At 41.3% G+C, this 21,707-nt stretch overlaps 1 protein-coding gene across 3 annotated transcripts in view; it reads right to left on the bottom strand.

Moving 5' to 3' along the window:
- Window positions 1-21,092, bottom strand: part of LOC120547285 (microtubule-associated tumor suppressor candidate 2-like) — a 100,959-nt gene extending 79,867 nt beyond the window's left edge. Inside the window, exons 1-4 of one of the 3 annotated variants that reach the window (XM_039782930.1) lie at window positions 20,896-21,092; window positions 3,800-4,317; window positions 2,648-3,757; window positions 2,145-2,561 (exon numbers count right to left, since the gene is read on the bottom strand). In XM_039782930.1, the coding sequence (XP_039638864.1) occupies window positions 2,145-2,561; window positions 2,648-3,757; window positions 3,800-3,841 (1,569 nt within the window). In that variant the 5' untranslated portion in view covers window positions 3,842-4,317; window positions 20,896-21,092. Of the gene's footprint in view, window positions 1-2,144; window positions 2,562-2,647; window positions 4,318-20,895 lie in introns of all 3 variants that reach the window. The other 2 variants (XM_039782921.1, XM_039782855.1) reach the window with 2 other exon arrangements.
- Between the last annotated feature and the right edge of the window lie 615 nt (window positions 21,093-21,707).

Below are 21,707 nucleotides of genomic sequence, written 5' to 3'. Positions count from 1 at the left end.
TATCTCTGACCATGCGTGGGTGTGCCTAGACCTGCCTCAAAGTGAGAGAAGATGCTCTTATAGGTGGTGCCTTAACTCCTCCTTTTTACAGGAGCTAGAAAATACAGAATGGCTTAGGTCAGAGCTTAAAGATTACTTGGTGATCAATTGGTCCTCAGTGTCGTCTTCAGGGGTGGCATGGGAGGCCTTAAAAGCTGTAATCAGGGGACGCATTATACAACATGCTTAATTTCGTAAGAGGAATAGTGCTAAAGCACTGTTATAATTAGAAAGTAAAATCAAACATGCTGAAATGGCGATCAAGCAAAGAATGTGGCAGGATGGCCTGAGAAACCTGACTCAATTAAAGGTCCCATGGCATGAAAGTTTCACTTTATGAGTTTTTTTTTCATTAATATGCGTTCCCCCAGCCTGCCTATGGTCCCCCAGTGGCTAGAAATGGCGATAGGTGTAAACCGAGCCCTGGGTATCCTGCTCTGCCTTTGAGAAAATGAAAGCTCAGATGGACCGATCTGGAATCTTGCTCCTTATGAGGTCATAAGGAGCAAGGTTACCTCCCCTTTCTCTACTTTGCCCACCATGAGAATTTGGCCTACCCACGAGAGAGAGACATCATGGCTTTCAAACGAGCAAAGTGGCAGTTGGTCACAAGTCACCATGTCATGGGACCTTTAAAATACCAATATAATAATATTCTATCTAAGAAGGTTAAATTCAACTTATTTAGAGCAAGACAAAAAATATCTTGAATCGGGAGACAAAGCAGGAAAATACATAAACGGAGGGAATTGGCTTCCACTACTGTTTCAATTCTGGAGATGTATTTACAGCAACTATTAACAAGATTTTTTAAGAATTTTACACTGATCTCTATAGGTCATTATCTACCTCTACTGATGAAGAAATGTGTTCCTTCATAGAGCCACTAGTGCTTCCCAAACTGACAGAAGAGCAAAGAGAACTCCTTGATGCAGATTTCACTAGAGGAAATTTAAGAGGTAATGGGGGGCCCAGGGCCCGATGGCTTCACAGCTGAATTCTTTAAGAGTTCTGCAACTGGACTGGCTCCACTTCTGCTAGAGGTGCTGTATATAGAGCGGCACTGGAGAAGGGCACACTGCCACCAACATTTAGGCAGGCATTGATAACTTTAGTTCCTAAGAAAGGTAAGGACCCAGGAGACTGTAAGAATTACGGCCCAATTTCCTTGATGAAGTTAGATGTTAAGATTATTTCAAAAATTTTGGAAAATAAAATAAATAAGGTTATTACTTTTTAAGCTGCTATTTCCCTCTAAGCTGATTGAATGTAGCTTTATTGTATATATATAAGCTGCATCTCAAGCCAGAACTCTTTCTGGATCATGGGTGGCATTTAAATGAACAATGACATCATTTTAATAAGTCAACTGTGACTGAACACACAAGTCTAAAGGCCCTGACACACCAAGCCGACGGCCGGGGATTAGTGGCGACGACGGCCGACTGTGGCATCGTCTCATGTCGGCCTTCGTCGCCGTCTCTCCATATCAGCAGGCGGCGGTAGTCTATTTGTCACTCGAAAAGGGAAACCGGATAACATTGCTATGATACCCACAACAAACAGTGTTTACTTGACCAGCGGCAGAACCGAACGGAGCCTACAGTTCCTCTGCTTCACTCCCTGCCAGGAAGACAGCGGACACCGGGAGGTGGCTAACTGGACTGTCCCTCTCCCGGGTTGTCATCCGTTCTCTGGGCAAAGTAGTCTCCTTACAGTGGGAGCGGAGCGACCGAACAGCCCGCAGCTGGCTCATTTGCTAACGTTAGCTTGCTAATTCCACCCACCTAACATGCCTTCATACACTGGTTACAGAAAATTTGCCAAACAAAATTGTCACTTATCTGGCGATAGCAATGTGCTTTCCTACAATATGACAAGAGCATGTGAATTAAACATTAAGTTGTTACATTTAACTAATTTAGAGGCTGGCCGGCCCGCTGGCTGGTAAGCTAGCTTGCTTGCTTGCTAGGGGGCTAATTGTTTAGCGGTGCAAAGAGAGAGAGGTCAAATACATTTTTTTTCCTCACTCTTGTTTTCAAGCTGAACAGCCAATCAGATGAATTGGCTCTTCGGCTGACAGCCAACATGCTTATAGTACTCACCCTGCTAGGATTCCTTGGTTTTTCCACAGCAGCCTCCGTCTTTAAAGCCTTTTCAATACCTCTGTGAGCATCTTCACTTGGATGTTTAGTCTCCACACCTCCAGTTTCATGTTTATCAGGCACTTCCTGGACAGCTTTCCTGGTAGTGTCCAGGGGTCCTTCCTCAACCAACTCAGACCCCAGAGAGCTGGTTGAAGTAGAGAGAGTTTGACTGACGGCCAAACTCTTCCTCTCTGGCTGAGCAGAGCCATTGTGGTTGGTTTTGAGGTGACTGCACTTTACTCTAATGGATTTCCGCAACACAGCCACTTTGACTGGATTTGCAGATGACCTTTGCTTTTTACCCCCATCCCCAGTCTGTGCTTCCTCCTTCCTAGTAACAACTCTCTTTCCATTGGCTGGCGCAGATTTGTTCTGCTGAGTAGAAGAGAAATTACAAATGTAAGACAGAAGACAATGTACAATACATGACACATGTAAGCTTTTTGGTAGAACTAGAGTACCTGGTTGGGTGTTTTAGGTAGAGACAGGTAGGACCGTGATCCAACTTTAGCCTCAACATCTTTTAGATCCAGTTTGGAAACTCTTTTTGTTTCCACACTGGGAGGTCTGATGGCTGTGAACACAGCTGTCTTTGGAGCAGGTGAAGCAGCAGTGGTTGGTTTGGTTTTTGCTGCTCTGGCTGGCCGACTGGTGGTAGGTCGGGAGGGCTTGGGGCTAACTGCACATCTTTCAGCTTCCTCAGGTGGAGGAGATAGGACTTCATTAGGATCCTTATCTAGATTGGTAAAAGAGAGAGATGAAGACAATATCTGGGTGGTTTCACAAAGGTCCTCAGAAGCAGGAGGCTCTGTCTGGCTTTCCACAGGTAGACCAAGAGGACAGGGAACTCCAAACCCTTCTACCACCAGCTCTGAGCTCTCATCATCAGCTCCACTCACAGCCAGAGACCCCTCTGTTGTCGCAGCAGAGCCACCTGGGTTCATCAGGCTGTCGCTGAGTTGACTAGTTGTGCTTGTGAGGGTCATGCTTCTTCTCCTCACACCCATGTCAGAGCTCACAGACAGAAACAAAGTATCCTCTTCATCATCATCATCAGCAGGGATTTCTGTTACATCTGAGTCTGGAGTTGAGGAGCCATGCCTTCGCCCATTACTGCTTCCACTGCTGAGTTCATCATTATTGTAACGGCTACTGCTGTTTGTCACCTGGGACAGGGCCAGAGTCAGGTTGTCATTGTCGTCCCAGGTGTCTTGGCGGTATTCACAGCTGTTTGCGTCCAGGTAAACAGACTCAGAGTTGTCGTTGGATTCTGATAGCTCTGTTGCTGTTTGTATCTTTCCCACAGGGACATCGTCATTGTCATCTGGTTTACCTTCCTTCTCTGGCACCCATTTTGAAATGAGAAAATCTGTCATTTTGTCTGTTTTGGTCATCTCTGTCGCCATCACGGTTACCTCAAACATGTCATAATCCAGTGGGCTGTCAGTCCTTCCCCCACTGAGGCTGCTCAGACTCCGCAGTGACTCAGGAGATGACTCCCCCAAACAGGAGGAAGAGCAGGAAGAAGAGGAGGAGGAAGAGGCAATTGGTAAAGCATTCCCGTTGTGGTCTCCTGCACTGTGAAGAGAGAGCCTCATGCTGGATCCATTTTCCCCCCTGAGAAGGAAATCCTCACTGGGCTTAGAAACACTCATCTTGGCCAGGAATGCAGAGGTTCAGTCACTTGTTACAATGTTGTAACTTTCTTCTGATCCTTGATAGGGTTTTATTTGCCCATTGACTTTCTGTTATTGTTCTTGCTGGTTATAGAATAACTATGAACAGTGCTCTTTACAGCTATTTAGCTTTAATCCTCTTTATACTCTCTAGTTTGACAATTGATAGAATGTCCAATCCATCCTCTGTGGGGCAGTTTGTGTTTTCCTCTGGATTTCTTTTTCTATGTTTTGATCATATATTTAGTATGTGTCTGAGTTGAAATCCATCCCCTTATACATTTTGAACACTGTGCAATATTGACTGCAGTATTCTAACATATCTGCAGTATTTCCAAAAGGGCTGTAAGTCATTGCGTCTTTGTCAAGTGTAGAACTGTCATTTAGAAAGGTATTCATTCATGGGCCCTGATCCTGATGCATGTTCACATTTTGGGAGTCTGCTGTTGAAAAATCTGAAAAACAGCAAGAAGAAAGGAAAATTACATGTTTCAACTTGTAATTTTGACAAAACAGCATAACTGTATCAATCAAATCCATGGAATTATATCTCAATTGGGGATAATTAGCCTTCATCCTCTCAAACATCATAAAAAACAACACCGAAAAAATAACTTAGTGTTATTATACTATACTATTAATCATCCTTGTAAAGTATAATATACTTTACAAAGATGATTTAAATTATTAATTAAACAAGCAGCTGAAAACCTGAAAAACATCACACTTGCTAATTGTTAATAAAACACTTAATGTAATAATTACTTAAAAATTATTATTTTTGTATTTTTTATATACACTCTGTTAGCTCCTGAAACAAACACTGATGGTAAAAGATTTGATAAACGCTGCCCTCTGCAGGCTAAAATCAAGAATTTATAGCTTTTGGTGCATTACTGACTCCAACTACAAGAATGATTAGATACAAACTATAACAAACTCTTTGAGGTGTTTCTGATTAACAACCTTAATAATCCCTTGTAAAATGAGTGGGAAGAACAGTCACAGCAAGTCAAACTCCTTCTGGAAGTAATGCACTTGGTGTGGAACAGATTTTGACCCATCCATCTATCTTCATCCACTTATTCGGGGTCAGGTCAGCTGATTTTGACCTGTGTCAATTATTTTCACAACCAGAAGCCCCACGTTAAGGGAAAACCTATTTGAATGTAACACGGCTGCCAATGCATGTGCATGTGTGTGTATGTGGGTCAGGGACAAAGAGAAAAGAGAGGAGCAGCTATATAAAGGCAATCAGATCCAGGACAGTGTTCCATCTCCAGTAATAACCATAGACAGTAAAATAATGGACACAGTGACTTAGACTTCGACGGAGACCAGTGAAGTCAATTAGAAGCATTTTTCCGGTGATGGCTGAGCGTACTGCATAGCCTCAAACTGAGAACTAATTATTGCTAACTAAAATGATAGTTAACATTAGTAATTAAACTTAAACAGCTAATGTGAGTCGAAAGCTTTCCTGACTATAGGTTAACCTCTACTATTCAACAGAAAGTCGCGTGGTTATGACACAATCGTTAGCCTATTTTTACAAAAACTGCTGCTACGGGGCCATAACGTGAGATACAAGGTATTGGAGCCTTTTATACATTGTCGTGTTTCTTTAGAAATAAACAATGGACAGTCTTTAAACGCTTCAGATGTAAAGTTATTCGCTGTCAAAGTGACGCCAAAATGAATGGAAGTCAATGGAATGCTAACGGCGGGTGATGGCTTGTTAGCCTAAGAGTCTCCCCATAGGAGGTACACTTTCCGGATGCTCGCTTACCCCCTTGGTAATAACAGCAGGGTCCATGGGCTACACAAGTTCACTTACTTCCAGGTAGACAGACAGAGAGAAGGCACACAGTTAAAGGAACACGCCGACTTATTGGGAATTTAGCTTATTCACCGTAACCCCCAGAGCAGAGATGGCAAAAGTACTCACTTCCCGTACTTAAGTAGAAGTACAGATACTTGTGTTAAAAAATACTCTGGTAAAAGTAGAAGTACTGATTTAACTTCTTTACTTAAGTAAAAGTAACAAAGTACAGGCTTTGAAATGTACTTATAAAAGTAAAAGTAGCCTTGCGAATGACAACCACTTTTTATGCAAAGCTACCTGGACCACACATGTTACTAGAGTGCAAGATGAGAAACTTCAGTGGACATAAAAACCAGGCTCTTTATATGCCATTGTCTACATTTTAAATGGATGTCTGCCAAACATCACATATATGATTATTGTGACAGAGACTGGGACTCCAGCTTAATAAGATTCTGACTGAGTAGCAAGATTTGAATTCAATTGTGATTCTGTGAGAATTCACAGATCCAGTTTCTCTTTTTTAATCGTCCCCTTAACATTTAAAGGAATCTACATGTATGTGTGTGTGCTCAAATATAGAAAGAAAATAAAGGATACAATATGAATTACTAAACATAGATTAATTAAGAAGTTCCCCATACTTTTAGAGTTACACAGCACATTGGCCAGGAGTCATACTTGATGCCTCCTAGCCTATCTCAAACATCTCTCTCAGATAAGGCCAGGGATGATTGGGAATGTCTTGCTGCTTGTCTGCCTAATCTCTGGGATCTCTGTTTTTCATTTTCAATCATGTCGCCGTCCATACTACTAGTGCTAACGTTACAGCCATCAAGCTGCAATTATTTGCCGCAAATGAATGCAGAATGCGGCCGAATCTGTCGAGTCGTCTTGTAGTGGTGCGTTACATGCAACGCAGCCTACAGTATATTCCCATCCAATTAGATTGAATTCAGTATTGATCACGTGAAAAATAATAACGGTAACTCCAGTGAAATTATTTGAAACTTGCTAGTGAGGACTAGATTAGGACAGTATTTAAAGCTGATGCTGGTTTCAAACTTCGCCCCAGGTGTGTGACAACTTCTCTCTTTTGATGCTTGGGAATGACGTTGCGTGTACGCGGCAACTGTGAACCTAACAGGTGAAGAACACAAACAACTAAATCACTAGCTAACCTACTTTAACTGTGCAGGAACTATAGATCAATACAACAACAGGCGTCATGAACTGACAACATAAGTTATACGACTTACAGTTCTCAAAGGCCGACACACACCATCTCAACTGATTATCCTCCGGACAGCAGTCTCTCTTTTTCTTTTTCTCATTTTTTTTTTTTGTGGCGCAGGCGAGTGGTGCGTGTCCGGCGCTTATTCTCCGCATTAGCAACCTCTTGGCACAAAAACTAAAGTAACGAGCCAATTTTAAAATAAAATTAAGTAAGGAGTAGAAAGTACCGATATTCGGTGTTAAAATGTAAGGAGTAAAAGTAAAAAGTCGCCACAAAAAAAAATAGTAAAGTAAAGTAGAAATATCCAAAAAATCTACTTAAGTACAGTAACGAAGTATTTGTACTTCGTTACTTCCCATCTCTGCCCCAGAGTAAGACAAGTCGATACATACCCTTCTCATCTCCGTGCGTGCTGTAAAGCTGTCTGCCGGCTCCAGCGGCATCAGCCCATAACAGAACAGGCAGGTGAATGGTTCCAGTAATCCTACTGCTCTGAATAAGTGACAAAATAACGCCAATATGTTCCTATTTACATGTTGTGATTTGTAGAGTCACAGCGTGTACAAAAAACAACGTAACATGAGACACAGCCATCTTCTAACCATAAACAAACCGGGAACTATATTCTCAGGCGGAAGAATATAGTACTTGGGCGGAGTGATATGCTCGCAGCAAGCCTTTCTGAGAATATAGTTCCCCGGTTTGTTTACTGTTAGAAGATGGCTGTTTCTCATGTTACGTTGTTTTTTGTACACGCTGTGACTCTACAAATCACACAGGAACATGTTGGCGTTATTTTGTCACTTTTGTCACAATTCGGAGCAGTAAGCTAGTTGGAACCAGTTACCTGCAGGATCTGTGCTGGGCTAAGCTAATGCTGGAGCCGTCAGACAGCGTTACAGCACGCACGGAGATGAGAAGGGTATGTATGGACTTGTCTTACTCTGGGGGTTACGGTGAATAAGCTAAATTCCCAATATGTCGGGGTGTTCCTTTAAAAGCCTTCATACGCTCAGGAAAACAGGATGTCTGAATCTTTCTGTTATCCAAATGAGTTTTAGAGGGGCAAAATGAGCTGTTGCAAACCAAACTCTCCATATAAACCAGTCTATAATACAAACGCAGAAGGCATCAACATTCATTTTATCTGTTTCTTTTCATCTGAGTAAGCTTCTTAGTTGCTACAGAAGTTCCTAATAACACAAAATGTTGAAGTCACAATTCTTGAACAATAAAAAAAGTATTTTGCTACATTAAGGCACTGTAGAAGTGTTTCTAGTGCTCCCATTTTGAAAACAGTGTGTGGATGAAATAACAAACACCACATAAAAAGAAAGTTCTGTAAGAACAGTCACAGTCTTGTGAAATAGTCAGACACTTTCCTGCTACATAATCCCTACCGTCTACCTTTCAACTAATCCATAACGTATAAGCAAGGGTTGGGGCAAGTCAGAGAGAAAGCCAGACTCAATGGCATTTTCAAACAGTCCCATCACCTTATAGTTCCACCATGTTTGGTTTACAGGATTGATTACAGGGTTTACACAGGCAGTATATTCAACACAAGCATTTCTCTTTTGTGAAGCAAAATAAGCAGTACACATCTGATAATGATACTGGTCAGTATGCAGGTACTATGTAAGCAGAGAGTATGTCTGTCACAAAATTGTATTAACTATGAAACAGGGCTGAGACAAAAGGCCCACAAGACAATTTATCAGGTGGGCATCAGATATCTGATATTCTCCACTGTGAGAAGTTTTACTAAGAGATTTACACTTCAGAGAAAGAAAGTACCAAACTTCCCAATGTTAACCCCAGAAAAGAAGCTGGCAGTTCTCCTAGGAGAAGGGAGCAGCTCCTCTGGCAGCTAAATATGTATCTGCCTGCCACAGCCTGAGGGACTCACCACTATGGGATCCCCAAAATGAGGTAATTGTGTAGTATTGTATTGAGATTTTGATGCATCAGTAAATTTCAATAAAGCAATATAAGAAAACAAACAAAAAATGTAACTGAATTGTGTTAATGCTACTAAACCAGCTATAACATTTTGGACACATCTAAATTCAAGTCCAAAAGACACACTACATTTCAAAGCCCTAAAACCCCAAGAGCTGAACCCTGAAAACAGTGCCCTCAGTCAGCTGATGGAATTTAACTAACCAGGCTCCCATCAACACTGATTCAATACAACTCATTATGAATCATTCACAATATTAACATATAAACGAGATAAATCAAAGAGGAAAAACAAAGTAGACTAAATTGTTATTTGACTCTATTTGACAACTCTGCAACTATTTATTCTTTAACTCAGGCTGAAGCTGCTGTTTTTATTTGTGTGGTTTGTGTTGTATATTCTTCATGTGATGTCTTCCTGCTGCATACAAATTGCCCTTTTGGGACTAAGAATAAACTGAACAGACTCTAAACAGAGAATCAATAGGCAGTTGCTGATTGCTGTCATAACAAGCCGGATCGGGTGGCGCATGGCGCACCGCCATCAGTCCATGAGGCAAATGTCTGTAATTAATCCACATTTGAATTATATTCGGTCAGTAAATTCTGAATCTGCAACATTCTCTGTCAGGTAAATGTAGTAGTACAATGTTTTCTTCTGAAATAGGAGTACCCAGTAAGAAAGTAGTAGGCTAGCAAGACTGCAAGCTTGTTCACTCGTGCCATACTCCCTATATAAAAGACAGTAGTTCACTCTATAGTAGTCGATGTACATTGCTGGAATAAAGCCTGACATTGGAATAATTAAATTAATTAAATTCAATTAGTGGGCATATAACTTCCGTCTCCTGCATGAACTAACACCATGCTAAATTATGTACTGATAAAAGGTCATTTTATTATGGTTTATGTTTTTTGAGGGCATTTTTTCCCTTCAACAGTGCACAGTCCTTGGACAGGCAAGTTTATGTCTTTCATATGACTATGATATAGACAAATGTATATAACCACACTCCAACAAGATTTATTTTATCATGCAGAGACTAAAAGGCAAAGAGAGAAAGACACAGTAAAATATTGTCCTATATTACACACAGCCCGCTTTCTCTGACATGAAGTCTCTAAATCCGAACTGACTTTTTCTGGCTCACCAACCAAACGTCTCATCCATTCCTGTTAGGATCAGTCTCACTTTAGGCTTCTGGGGGCCCCACTGTGAGTGTGCGTGAGTTGAAGTGAATAACAGGGTTAATTCACAAGTTTATTAGACTATAGTTGACACACTTGTCAAGCAGGCAGTACTGGAGGAAGTATTCTGATTCTTTTTCCCAAGTAAAAGTAATAATACACACTGTAAAAAATACTCTGTTACAAGTAAAAGTCCTGCATTGAAAACATTACTTAAGTAAAAGTAAATTATATTAGTATAATCAGGAAAATGTATTAAAAGCAAAAGTACTCATAATGCAATGTCCGCCATGACTGTTATACTATCATTAGATTATTATTATTATTATTATTATTATTATTATTATTATTATTACTACTATGCATTAATTTAAAATCAGGATTTTACTGAACAGTAGTCAACCAAAAATATTAATTTGTAAAGTAACTAAAATGGTCAGTAAGATGTAGTAGTAGTAGAAGATGTTGTAGAGTATAAAGTACCATATTTGTGTTTGAAATATTGTGAAGTAGGAGTAGAAAGTAGCTAGTACCTCACGTTTGTATTTACTACTTTAAGCAGGCTATGCCCAGAGGTGGATGGAACGTGAGAGAAAAAACTTGAAGAGGATGAGAGTGACACAAGTGAACACAAGATTAAAGAAGCACTACTTAATTTGCAGTTACAACAGGAGGCCTAATAACCAGTAGGCCTTTAAAATTGTTCAGTAAATTAACTAAATCAATTCTTACCTCATTCAGTTTTTCCAAATGGATCAAAATACCCAGCGCTTATCATATTTTCTCTACACTGATGGAAAACCTTTCAATGATCAGTTGAAAGAGCAGCTTCTCATTATGAGTAAAGCACTTCTGTGTTTACAAAAGCAGATGTGATGCATGTTGTTTTACTAACTATAACATCTCAGCATTTCAAGCACAAAGAAATGTCTGATCTTGCAAAATAAATGAAAGAAAAAGACCTCTAACAAATACATGCAAGGCATAAATACGTAATTTATCATAAACCTACTCTTTTGAACTCCTCCTAGGCTGTGCGACCGATTTACATGAAACTCATCACATCAGCATTTCCAGACTGACCTGACAAAAAACCTATCAAAAGAATTTGAATCGGTTAAAGAATGCACAAATTACATACAAAGTAATTTGTGTAGCTAGCTATGTAAACTTTTACATATTGCTATCAACGCAAAACTTTGGATTCTAGTTTGGCATGACACTCTGAGACTCGCCAACACATTTGGCAAAGATTGGCCTATAGGGGTCGCTACAAATGCAAAAAGTTTATATCTCATGAAAGGCTCATCCGATTTTTACAAAATTTAGAGGGTACCATCTAGGGACACTTCTGAGACCTACAATGGTGTGCCAAATAGTAAAAATGGGCGTGGCCCATTGCACCTAAAAAAAATTCTAGGGTAGATGTACAATGCATCAAAGACCTGACATACCAAAACTTACACCTGTAGACCACTAGGTGGTGCTATAATCAACGTAGACGCAGTTTAGCCTATAACTCGCACATTACATATCACACATTTAAAAGCCATACAATTACGCGTTCCTTGATTTGTGCTGAATCATATAATATAGGCCACGGCCATTCCGCAAAAAAATTTACGTACCAAATTGGGCAAATATCAGCCATTAGGGGGCACAATAATCAACTTAAACGTGTTGGCCAATAACTTAATGCATGTAAATGGGATATTTGCAATTGCAATTTCTCTGCCACAGTAAATGTTATCAACCTGAAACTTGTGATGCATGCCGCTCTGAGGCTCTGTACCAAATTATTAATTGCAATTGCAATTTACTACAGACGTTGCAGCTCATCCTTGCCATTTGCCTCGCCGGCGGCGCTCTTTGAATTCCGCTTTTGCGGGCTCAGCGTGTCGTCAGGGGCAACTTGCGCCGGGGAGGCTTGGACCCCGTCATAACTGCTGGCAGTTCTAGTTATGACTTGACTCTATACACATTTGTACTGTATTCAATGACATTTTCGGTAGTTGTATTTGGGAAGCTGTGTTTTGTCAGTCTTGTGGTGTGTTCCTGTCTTTAATCACTATTCCTGTCTATATAAACACCCCCTGCAGATGCAAAAATCTCCCTTTAGCATCTACGTATATGGAACACATTGGGCATAGCAGCAGCTTGACCGCGGCGCTGTAAGATGAGACCAAAAATCTGCGTAAAGGACGTTGGTTAGGGTGGTGGATGGGTCAAACAACACAGGAATTTCACAAAGAGACCGGGGTTCGTGTTTCCTAAACCTAACTGTCCCGTTCCGTTCCGTCAGTTAAAGGTACGTCCCGAGCGGGAGCACTGCCCCCCCTGGTAGCTGAAACGGGTAATTGCATTGTTTCAAAAATGAGTGGAATAATTACTTCTGACATAACCAGATATTTTATAAATACTTTAAAAACACAAAACAACTAAATGGGGATAGGTAATACATCTGATTTCATATACTGCTTTAGTAAAAATAATATTTTTTCAGGGCTCTGCCTCTCACCTGAGACCATTGTCGACACATGTGCAGGACGCAAAAAACAATAATTTGTTGCACTAGTCGGGACAACTTACCGTGCCAACGTTACAATAAAGGTTGCCTAAATGCCATGTATATAAATTTGCTGTCAGCTTACTAATTGAATGCGCGTTTTGTGTAGATTTGGACTTTGATAAGTTTTATTCCACTTTGTTTAAACGGCGAAGTTCACCTCGTTCACCTGTTTGGAGCTGACTGGTGAATATGACGCTTGTATAGGCCTTGCTGGAAGCACCGGGACTCTGTTTGTGGATCTACTGATCGCTGTGGATGACTTGTTTTCATGTCATTGGATTACGGCAAAATACGGATCTTTTTTCTTAACGTGTCTTAACGTTTTATGGTGCGATTGCGCTTGGTTTCTGCGTTTGGAGAGGCATCTCAACAGACTGGAGGTCCAACACTGATTGTTCACTGTTAGCCTACATGTTAGTTGAATTTAAGTGTCGGGGCATTCTGCCACCGTCTATTGTGCTCCAACACAGCCGTTCCCACGGGCGTCAGTTTGGTTTGAAATGTGCTGGGGACAGAGACGCATTCGGAGGTACATTTCCACAAGTGCTGGGTACAATGACGCATACGTTTTTTTTCTCTTTCGCGCAGGTCAGGTTTAATGTACGTAAACAATGACCAATGATTACCAAATTTCTCTCTAATATTGCTCCTCATAACCACGGAAAACTGTCAAAAAATAGAACCCAAAGTCCAATTATTATGGACGTTATCTGACATTTAGCGTTTCTGCTTCACATTTTCAGCAGGGCAGCGGAGCAGCTGTTGGTTGACTCCCAACGGTTCTCATGGGCTTTATAAGTCCTAACATGAAAAAGCTTAACGTGGTTTAATGTACCTAAACAACGATCAATCATCACCACGTTAAGCTTTTTCACGTTAAGCAGAACAGACAGCGTTGTGAACAGAGAAGCGTGCAGCCTGCGCAGCAGCAGAGCGGCTGTCTGTACCTGCCCTGTGGGGACAGAGATTGTTGTGGATTTTTTGCATCTGTCGCTCAAGAATTATATGTGTTATGGACTTCTTTTTTTTAACTAAATTGAGCTCGAGGTTTTAAAATGTTACAATGTAAATTCAAATCTGCTTAAAAAAATAAACATATGTTTATTTAGCATGTTTGTTTTGTCCATATGTGATCGTGCTGTGTTCCCCAGGTCTCAGTTGCTACAGTGAGTTTTTTTTTTTTTTTGCCCCCCCTGGCTCGAATGTCAAACTCCGCCTATGGTTTCACCGCTAGTTTCACCGCAAGTTTCACTGCAAAATCAAACTTTACCACGTTTTTCATCCTGGATTTTGTTTTGTTTAGTTTTTTCCTATTTTCAAATGTACAATAAATCTTTGAACGCATATCACGGAGTGGAACTGAATTATTCAAACAACGCGTCATACAGGAGATTGTTCCCTGACTCAGCCTCTCGGCGGCTTATGGAGGTTGCAAAGAAGTCGCTACAATGACGCTAAAGGAGACTTTTTGCGCTTTTTGACGCGATGGGAGTGAGAATGTGTTGGTTCAGTCATCGCACACAGTTTAATTCAAACAAGAGGATTTAGGACTGTTACATAACAATACACATATCAAGATCAATCAAACTGGAAGAGCCCAGTGAGACTAACAACATGTTTTAACATGTATCCTGAAACTATCTAGTTCATGATCTAGTTCTGTTGTCACCAACAGAAGACAGTTTACAACAGAGCCTGTCCGTCCTAGAGCAGTACTGTCAGAAATGGGCACTGACAGTCAAAAAAAAAAAAGTCCAGCGTTGTGGTATTTCAGAGGAGATTTTGATCTTAGGGAAATAGGCAGAGTTGCAACGTCACTCTGGGCAATACCAGACTAAAACAAAAGGGCTTATATAACTACTTAGGGGTTGAAATTAGTGCTTCAGGGAGTTTCAACCTGTCCATGAACACATTGCTTTGTATGCAATTAAATGCAAATTCAGAACAACAAATATCCCCACAAGAATTTGGCTAGGAATTTACAACTCTGGGCACTCGGGTATCTCAATTGGTAGAGCGCACGCCTATATATAGAGGTTTACTCCTTGACGCAGTGGCCGCGGGTTCGACTCTGACCTTTGGCCCTTTGCTGCACGTCATTCCCCATCTCTTTCCTCCTTCATGTCTTCAGCTGTCCTATACAAAAAAAGGAGAGGTTGTAGGAGGATTTTTTTCCCACCCCTAGTGGGAAAGCTGTCAAGCTGTCAGTCAGCAGATATAACAGCGAGATAAGCAGTCTGGTGCCATTATACCACTGCAGAAGACGCCACAACTATTAAACAAGCGCTAGTCAAACCTCAAACAGTGAATAATAAAGTACAAAACATGACTGAAATATGATAGTGTTAGGGCCCTATCTTGCACCCAGCACAGCGCAAAGCCTGACGCAAGGGTCTTTGCTAGTTTAAGACTGACACAGTTGTCAATTTCCCGTCCAGTGCCCACATTGTTTAAATAGCAAATGCACCTGCGTCTGTGCGCCCATGGCGTGCTGGTCTTACAGGGAGCTGTGTTCATTTGCATTCTTGACGTATTGCTATCTTGAGGCAGCGGAAAGTGATTGCGCCATTGACCAACATAAACATGGTCTAAAGTCAATAACGCAGCATTTAATTGTTATTTTAACAGCGCGTTAGTAAAAAGACGCAGGGAGGGAATGGGAGATGACACTCTGGTTTATTGCATGTTACGCCCAAAACACACATATGATTAATTAAAACACTAAGTACAACCCTTTTGAACCATGCACCTGGCGCACGGATCCTTTTTTCCAATGTTAAACTAGCAAAAGTGGATTCGTACAAGCCCTAAATGCACCTACACCAGGTGCTTCACGCCACGTGGTTAAAATAGGGCCCTAAGTCTTATCGTTCGACACTGATATACTGTTTTCATCTGCTGTTATTTCTCATCTTTATTTCAAACTGTCAGCATACACACTGCAGAAGAAGAGGGCACAACAAAAGTCGGTGGACCCTTATGGACTGAAAGAAGAAAAAAAATCAACGAATGGAGATATTAAGACTGCTTCAGGTAGGGAGTCACCACTTTTCATCTCTCCTCCTCCCCTGCTGGTGCCGGATTCTTCTTTGTTGGCAAGAAGATTAAGTCCCTACGTCCATGTATTGACTTTAGAGGGTTAAATGACATAACTATAAAGAACCGGTACCCTCTACCACTGATTTCCACAGCGTTTGAGCTCCTTCAGGGAGCTAAGGTATTCACTAAATTGGGCCTACATAATGCTTACCATTTAGTGAGGATAAGAAAAGGGGATGAATTGAAGACTGCTTTTAACACTCCCACTGGCCATTAGGAGTATTTAGTCATGCTATTTGGTCTCACCAACGCCCCTGCAGTTTTCCAGGTCTGATAAATGACCTACTCAGAGACATGTTGAACATCTTTGTGTTTGTCTAACTGGAAGGTATTCTGATATTCTCCCCAGACTTGCAGACACACATCCAGCATGTGCTCCAACACCTGCTGGAACACCAACTCTATGTGAAGGCGGAAAGATGTGAGGGGCCGTCCTGTCTCAGGGTGCTTCACAGAATGAGAGGCTTCAGCCGTGCGCCTTCCTTTCTCGCAAGCTGATGCCGAGAATGACGTGGGAAACAGAGAACTTCCGGAGGTCAAGGTGGCTCTGGAGGAGTGGCGTCGCTGGCTGGAATGGGGTGGAGCAGCCGTTTCTTGTGTGGAAGGACCACAAGAACCTGGAGTACCTGCGCTCAGCTAAGAGACTAAACTCACGTCAGGCAAGGTGGGCTTTATTCTTTAACAGATTCAACTTTAACCTGTCTTATCTGGCTCCAAAAATGTCAAGCACGATGCTCTGTCCTGACCCAGACCCATCCACCCGTGTTCCCACCAACATCCTGCCTGAGTCCTGTGTAGTGGGGGCAGTCACATTGGAGGTGGAGGAAAGGGTGAAGCAGGTGCAGGTTGCTCTAACTGTCCTAGTCGGGTGTCCCATTTGTTACCTCTGAGCTCCACCCCCAGGTCATCCGTTGGGAGCACACCTCCACTCTTTCCTGCCACCCTGGAGTCAAGAGGACCATGTTTGTGGTTCAACAGCGGTTTTGGTGGCCGTCCATGGTCCATGGTCAGAGAGTATACTATACTTTATACTTTTATACATTTTTGTACTGATTGATTTGTATTGAACACACTAAACCAGGCCTAAACCAGAATGTCTGCTACATTTAAGCCATTTCCAAATGAGTTGATACAAAGCTAATTAAGCTTCACAAAACTCTCTGTAACTTCTAAGTATGGCTATGTTTACAAAATGGTGTCTGGGGGACTAATATGGCCTTAACGACCGGTATCTACCGGACCGAATAGCAACGCAGATTTCAGTTTCGTTAGCCTACCGTTAGCTAGCAGCTGGATTAAACACGGTTAAGATGCTGACAGCTAATGTTAAACGGTGTAAAGTGTGACTGTGTAACAGTCTGCCGCTTCTGTTGTCGGAAAAAACAACACATACGGTGTGTCTATTTGAAACATGCCTCACCAGCCTCGTGGTGCATTCAAATTTATTGTAAAATACCCTTTTCCCATCTAGTGGTTGTTTTTGTCATTTACCAGCAATTTACTGGTGAAGTAAATTATAAACAAGCAGTTCTAAAATGTCGCTGACTGTCCTTTTGTGCTCCTTTAAAAAAAAAAATTTAAATTTATATATATATATATATATATATATATATAGCATCCTCTCTACAAATATTGTTTCAGGAAGGACAGGTCCTGGGCCTCAGGTGAGCTGTCCTCAGCTTTAAGCTAGCAACCCTTGTGAGCTACTTCACTGTATCTGTACTATTTGCAACAGCAGGATAGTATGAACACTAACAGCTTGGCTTCAGAATCATCCACCTGACAGCAGCACTTAAGGCACATCTCAGGCACAATACAATTGCTTACACAAGTGGTTTTATATTACATAAGCAAGCTCAATTCAACTGTATTCAAGTGATTTAAAATGCAAAAAAAGTGTGGAAATGAATAAGCTAATGGCAGTCCAATCATTTCCTATTTCCCAAAACAACATGCCCATTATTTCAGACTTCAGACCACTCCAGCTATGTGCTGAATTCATTTTGAACCAAATCCATTGGGTGTTTTTTGTTTTAGCCGGGCACACAGCCAACCATGGAGCTTGTTAACAGGCAGGAGGCAGCAGGTTCACCTTTCCTTTATAGAAATACCTGGCCAACGTCACTAGCGCATCACATTACAGAACACAGAGCAACACAGAGCTGGTATCACTGCACACACATCTCTGCAGTCACACTACAGGCATGTCACACAAACAGTAATAATGACACGTTAGTTATTAACACACACACACACACACACACACACACACACACACATACACTGACAAGGTTTTAGTCAAAGTTACACTCAGCCTATCACTGCATCACACACAAAGGACACCACCAATGCAGAAAAAGTAGTTGCCATAGCAATATACAGATTGCTTAGTCATTCTGAGAGAAGTTGACTGCGACTGTGTGCGAGTGACTTAATAACAGTTTGTGTCATTCTGCCATAAGGATTTTTCCACCTAATGTTTACTGGTGAGAGCATGTTTGGATGTGCATGTGCACATTTGTGTGTAAGCATTATTTGCATACATTCTATTCGGGCAAAACATAAACTCTGCTGTTAAGGTTGTAGCAGGAAAAGTGACACTGCTGACAGGGTGTGTGTGTGTGTGTGTGTGTGTGTGTGTGTGTGTGTGTGTGTGTGTGTGTGTGTGTGGACATGACGTAAATGAAAGAGATAAACACACTGATTCTCCCTATGATTCCACAGTAAGGAAGGTAGAGGATCTGAGCTGGTGAGAGACATAAAGAAACAGTCATATTAATGTCATAGTATTCTCTAATATGAATATTATGATTATATAATAAATCCTTGTGTCTAGAAAGCAGGTAAAATGCTTCAGACAGCCCAGTTACAATGCGAGAGTGAGAGTGAGAGATCGCAGGAGGGAAACGATGAGTGTCAGGAGAAACTATAAAATATGGTGAGTCACTGCTGACAGAAAGAGGCAGCATTCGAGCCAAGAGAGGGATTCTGATGGACGTGTGGAGTTGTGTGGAGAATAACAAGGTACTAGATGAAGAAACAGAGGTTGGCTGGCTGCCAGTCCAATCAGGACTGGTTCAGAGGTTACACTACAGGGTGGATCGAGATGTTATACAACCAGCTAGCTGTCCCTCCCCAGCTCTGACACCACAAATATCTTAACAGATCAATACCTGGATACAGGACAGTGGATGAGGACTAATTTGGACTGTAGCCTTACTAGCAGTAATGTACTGTAGTAGTAAATATACATGCCAATCAAAACAAAAGTGGTACATTTGCAATAAAGTGTAGTGGTAAACAGGGTTAAGATGCGTTTGGCATTCACCAAAACCCTTATTATTAGGCCACATAACTAATTAATAATAGTACTGATGTGATTTTGATATGTAAGCTAAACAGAGTTCAAACTAGTAATGATACTCTCTCTATGAGCACTGCAGTAGTGCTTGCGAGGTGGGAATGAAATAAAAATAGAAATACAGGACCAAAACACATGATGTGTCCATACATGGTATGATCTGTACAGCGGTTTTACTTCATGAACCAAAAGAATTCTTGAAACTAGCGTTAATGCACTGAAGAGCTTACACAACCCCTCTGCTCAAACCCTGTTAGCAATTTTTTCAAAAATGTCATTGGTTCTAAGACTTTTACAGAGTATAAAATCTAACATACAAATTTGGAGCTTTTCAAATCATCATAATCATCTCAAACTTTCTACACTGCTCTCTCTGCCTCTGTGTGACCTGTTAGATGTATTGCTGCTTTCTAAGCTGCTGTGTGATTCTGTTTACACAGACTGAGCCACCTCTGGAAACAATGACGCCTTAGCACCGGCTGCTGAACTTCATTAGCAGGTTATGTCATCCTCCAACAGTAATAATCTGAACTTGTTATAACAAGTTGTAACAGTTAGCTTTACTGGGGACCTGAAGAAACTAAGGAATGTTACCTGAAGAGAAGCATTCAGTAAGTTAAAGTTGTTGTCTGTAAGATTTGAGTTTGGTTGTTTCTAGCGGCAGCTTTGGCAGTAAGATGCAGGCAGGTGCAGACTGTCTGACGTCATAGATTGGCAGCTCTAACCTATGCGATGCTTTTACATCAGTGTTCGAACTATACCGTGGCCTTCGGGGGAGCCCACTTTTTTTTCCAGGGGGGGGTCGTGCGCTTGCGACTTAAAATGACTTACAAAAATACATAACAGCTACAAGTGTATGCACTATACAGGATTTACCCTATCATACTTTATCGATAGGAATAGATAGATCAAACATAGATTCATTAATGTTTTCAGAGGCAGTTTCAAATTGTGAGATTTACAGAGGAAAGACATGTCAATGGGATTTTGAGGTTCTATGTATGTCCTATTTACCCTCCAAACTGTCGTTATTCAACTATGACAGGGTAAAATTGGTTTTGCATTATATCACCCCTTTAAAATGCATTGTTTCTCTTGACTAGCTCTTCATTAGTAATATGGATTTGACAAAATAAATATTTTAAGCATTTAATATAAGTCGGCAATGGCCTATATGTTAAGTCGCATTGAAACAAAGATACCTTTAAACCTGCCGCATGCAGTTCAGTGAAACAGTGCTCCAACTGTACATTGTGAAGCGACTTAGTTAAATGTGTAATCTTCTCAAAAAGCACCTGGATACCGTTTTCAGCACCATCTTCAAGCACTAGCCTACAGAGGAAAGAGTACAAGACTTTTTTTTTTATATCTTCAGTTTGGCCACAGCACTTTCACCTTGGCAATTATTGGAATTTGTGCTGGACTTTATATAAACTTCTCAGCACATACTGAAACATGGTAAGCTACAGGCAAAGGTTTAAACAGGCTACTCCAAAAATTAACATGACTTCCAAATGCAGTCTCATTTACAAAATAGGCATTTACTACAGTATAATAGAAAAGAATCGTAATTAAACTGTTTACTATAAATGAATGTAGTTCGATGACACATATTGACTTGTTTTGCACCACCCAACCTCTCAAAGTGCACGGAACATTTGCATTCCAAAGGACCTATGCCCCAGAACACACACACACACACACACACACACACACACACACACACAAACACAGTGGAAAACACACACACGTGCTAATCCTGTGCATAACTGTAGCTACAGACATAACTTACTCTTCCGTCTCCTTCTTCTCAGGCTTAAAAAAAACCATCCAGCTAATAATTATGGAAGATCGCTCACACTCCTTGCTTCAGACTGATATGTACTTGGCTGGCTGTCCACCTCCACACAGTCCTCGCTGCACTGCAAGTTCATGACTGCGTCGTATTTTATCCCATCACTGCTGTGTGTGTGTGTGTGTGTGTGTGTGTCTGTGTGTGTGTGTGTGTGTGTGTGAGCACAGGCGAGGTAAGACTACGCAGGCTCTGACGGTGGTCGAGAGAGGGAGGAGACAAAGAGAGAGAGAGAGAGAGAGAGGGATACACACACCTCCCCTTTTGGTTCTGAAACACGAGTATGCTGCTCAGTGCTGCAGTAATAAGAAAGACACACTTTCTTCAAGGTCTAGTTTGGGAGGGGATAGTCAGTCCAGAGTTTTACTGAGGAAACAAAGAGGGAGTTTTTGGACTGAAGAGGTAATGAGAGTAATGAAAAAGTAACCCATACATTCGGATGAAGAGGAATGGAGGAGGAGAAGTAGATGGAGGAGTAGAATCCAATGAAAGGAACAATCCAAGTATAATGACAGAAAACGAACTAAACTGCTAGTGGTATTTTGACAGACAATTACAGTCTAAAACTCAAACACGCCTCTTTGGGGCCCCCCAAAGAGGATTTTAGCCAGCGGCAGAAAGAAATTAACAAGCGCCAAAACTAGGGTGACCAGATTTCCCGGAGCTAAAACCGTGACACTTTGACCGTAGTGCTTGTGCACGCGCACACGCTTTTTAACGTGAACATGTGCCAGCCCAGGTCAGACATATAC

The sequence above is a fragment of the Perca fluviatilis genome, chromosome 1, assembly GCF_010015445.1.
Source record: "Perca fluviatilis chromosome 1, GENO_Pfluv_1.0, whole genome shotgun sequence".
Taxonomy (NCBI): domain Eukaryota; kingdom Metazoa; phylum Chordata; class Actinopteri; order Perciformes; family Percidae; genus Perca; species Perca fluviatilis.
The sequence above is the reverse complement of the archived record's forward strand: the minus strand, read 5'-3'. Positions and strand labels throughout refer to the sequence as shown.